The sequence below is a fragment of the Giraffa tippelskirchi genome, chromosome 13 (genome assembly GCF_054371585.1).
Source record: "Giraffa tippelskirchi isolate mGirTip1 chromosome 13, T2T-mGirTip1v1.2.pri, whole genome shotgun sequence".
Taxonomy (NCBI): Eukaryota; Metazoa; Chordata; class Mammalia; order Artiodactyla; family Giraffidae; genus Giraffa; species Giraffa tippelskirchi.
The window spans coordinates 113,847,686-113,850,171 of record NC_137287.1 but is presented as its reverse complement, the minus strand read 5'-3'; the positions used below and the strand labels follow the sequence as shown (position 1 = coordinate 113,850,171).

The window sequence follows — 2,486 nt, the reverse complement described above, 5'->3', positions numbered from 1 at the left end:
AGAGCCTGTGCACCCCAACAAGAGAAGCCACCACAGTGAGATGCCCATGTGCTGCAGCTAGAGAGTAGTCCCGGCTCTCGGCAACTAGAGAAAAGCCCGTGCAGCAATGAAGACCCAGCGGAGTCAAAATAAATAAATTAATTTTTTTTTAAAAAAGTAAAAAAGAATGAGGGTGAAATAAACATGGTTTCAGACAAATGAAATCAGAAGAGTGTGTCAAGAGGAAATCCTAAAAATAGAAAACTTCCAGCAGAAACAAAGTGATCCCACATAGTGAGTCGAGGTGCAAAAGGAGAGAGAAATAAATGTGAACACAAGTGTAATCAAACTTTGATAATAGCAATACTGTCTTGCGAAGCTTTTTTAAAATTAGTCTTAAAATACAGGGAACACTATATTTTAACACTGGTGGTCAGTGGTTAAAGACTTTGTGCTTCCACTGCAGGGGGCATAGGTTTGATCCCTGGTCAGGGAAGGAAGATCCCACATGCCCTGTGGTATGGCCAAAAAAAACAAAAAATACAGGGAACAATGACATAATAAATCACGAGGGAAGTAAATGAAGAAAAAGCTCTGTATGATCCAGAAAGAAGCTAATACTTATTAACTTTAAGCCTTCTTTGAGTGTTTTCATTTGTAGAGTAACCACGAAACGATTAGTTCTACAATGTATAAGTTACAAACTAGTGAAAGAAATGGAGCTTTTAAAAGTCTATTTAAAGGAAGATAGAAGAAGATGAACCAAGCAAAAAAGAAGATGGTAGATTTAAACCCAAATATATCACAAATGGTATTAAACATGTAAGTTTAAAGACAAGTAAATGATCAATTAGGAGTTTGGGATTAGAAGCTACAAACTATTACATGTAAAATAGATAAACAACAAGGTTCTACTTTGGAGCACAGGGAACTATATTCACCACCTTGTAATAAACCATAATGGAAAAGAACATGAAAAAGAATATATGTATGTGAAGAGCTGAATCACTTGGCTGTACGTCAGAAACTAACATATAGTTCAACTGAAAAAAAAACAAAAACCAGACAGACAGGTAAATGATGACACATCCCCAGTAGTTGTAAATGGCAGCTTTCCCCAAGCCCACCTCACGCCTTGAAAGTAAAGGACAACAAGACTTCGGCTGATGACTCACAATGCCCATTGTGACTGTCCACAACTGCCTGGCAGCATCACATAAGCGAGAGTTAAAGGCAAGGGCTGGCTGGCACCCCCCTTCTTCAGCTCCCTGAGGTCTGCGGTTTGGGCTTTGGCATCTGCTTTGTGTGGTCCTTCCGTCTCACATGCCACTTGATGACTGCCTGTTGTGCAGCTGCTCCTATCAGCCCCCTGTCCCTCTTCCGACCCACCGCTTATGGTCCCGAGAACCAGCAGCCCGAGTTGTTCAGACCTGCAGCTCCAGAGTTCCAAAGGGAAACGCTGGCACGGAGGACCGCTCCATCCTTCTTACCAAAGGGCTTTTCCACGAAGGGCATTTCATCGTGACTCCGGGCAGCGGGCTACCCTGCTTCAAGAACTAGTTCCCATGGAGTCAGAAGCCTTAGAAATTTGCCCTTACAACCCTCACCACCGAATCCCACCCAGCAGATTTCAGTACCACCTGGCATCATGCCGGAGAAAGAACCCCAAGAAAGCCAAAAAGATGGCCAGCTGCAAATACAACGCCTGCCACGTGGTCCCCATCAAGAAGCTGGAGGAGCACGAGGCTGCCTGTGTCAACAGAAGCACAGTGGAGGAAGAGGACGGCCTGAGTCCCCTGAAGGTCAGCCTTCCAAATGCAGAGCAGAAGGGCAGCGGAAACACCTCTCCCTTGTCCCCCTGTCTCTCCACCCCCGACGTCTGGAATGTTGATAGCACAAACTGCCACCCCATGTTTGTCCTTAAGTCTTTCATTCCCCAGAAGCTTGTTTGTGAAAGCGACACCAGAGAGTCAGAGACAGACGACCACACCCCATCCCTGACCGCCCCTCCAGATCATCAGACCGGGAGAATGAACTGCCAGCAGCAGAAAGAAGATATAAGCCTCTTAAATGCATGATGGGAGATGCAATTCACCAGAATAAAAGACATATAAAGCAAACTACACTGGGGTGCTTTTTTTTTTTTAACCTACCTAACAGATTCATTTTATTTTATTTTTGGCTGTGCTGGTCCTTCTTTGATGCACACGGGCTTTTTCTAGTTGTGGCGAGCCGGGGCTACTTTTCATTGCTGTGCCCAGCCTTCTGATTGCAGTGGCTTTTCTTGTTGTGGAGCACAGGCTCTAGGCACAGGGGCTTCAGCAGTTGTGGTGCACAGGCTTATTTGCTCTGCAGCATGTAGGATCTTCTGGGACCAGGGATCGAACCTACAGTGTCTGTACCGGCAGGCGGATTCTTAACCACTGGACCACCAGGGAAGTACAAGACTTTAAATGTGCATATAAACTACACAATATTAAAATGGCTTTAAGATATACTGTTCAATG

General features: G+C 44.7%; 1 protein-coding gene across 2 annotated transcripts; it reads left to right on the top strand.

Annotated features, from left to right (window-relative positions):
- The first annotated feature begins 450 nt into the window (after positions 1-450).
- Positions 451-2,099, top strand: GTSF1L (gametocyte specific factor 1 like). 2 transcript variants are annotated; one of them, XM_081557004.1, is made up of 2 exons: positions 1,242-1,781; positions 1,905-2,099. In XM_081557004.1, exons 1-2 carry the CDS (start codon positions 1,374-1,376, stop codon positions 2,055-2,057), a joined length of 561 nt encoding a protein of 186 aa, XP_081413130.1. In that variant the 5' UTR covers positions 1,242-1,373; the 3' UTR covers positions 2,058-2,099. The 2 variants fall into 2 exon arrangements, with proteins under 2 accessions (XP_081413129.1, XP_081413130.1); XM_081557003.1 differs by having other exon boundaries at positions 451-2,099.
- Positions 2,100-2,486: the final 387 nt, after the last annotated feature.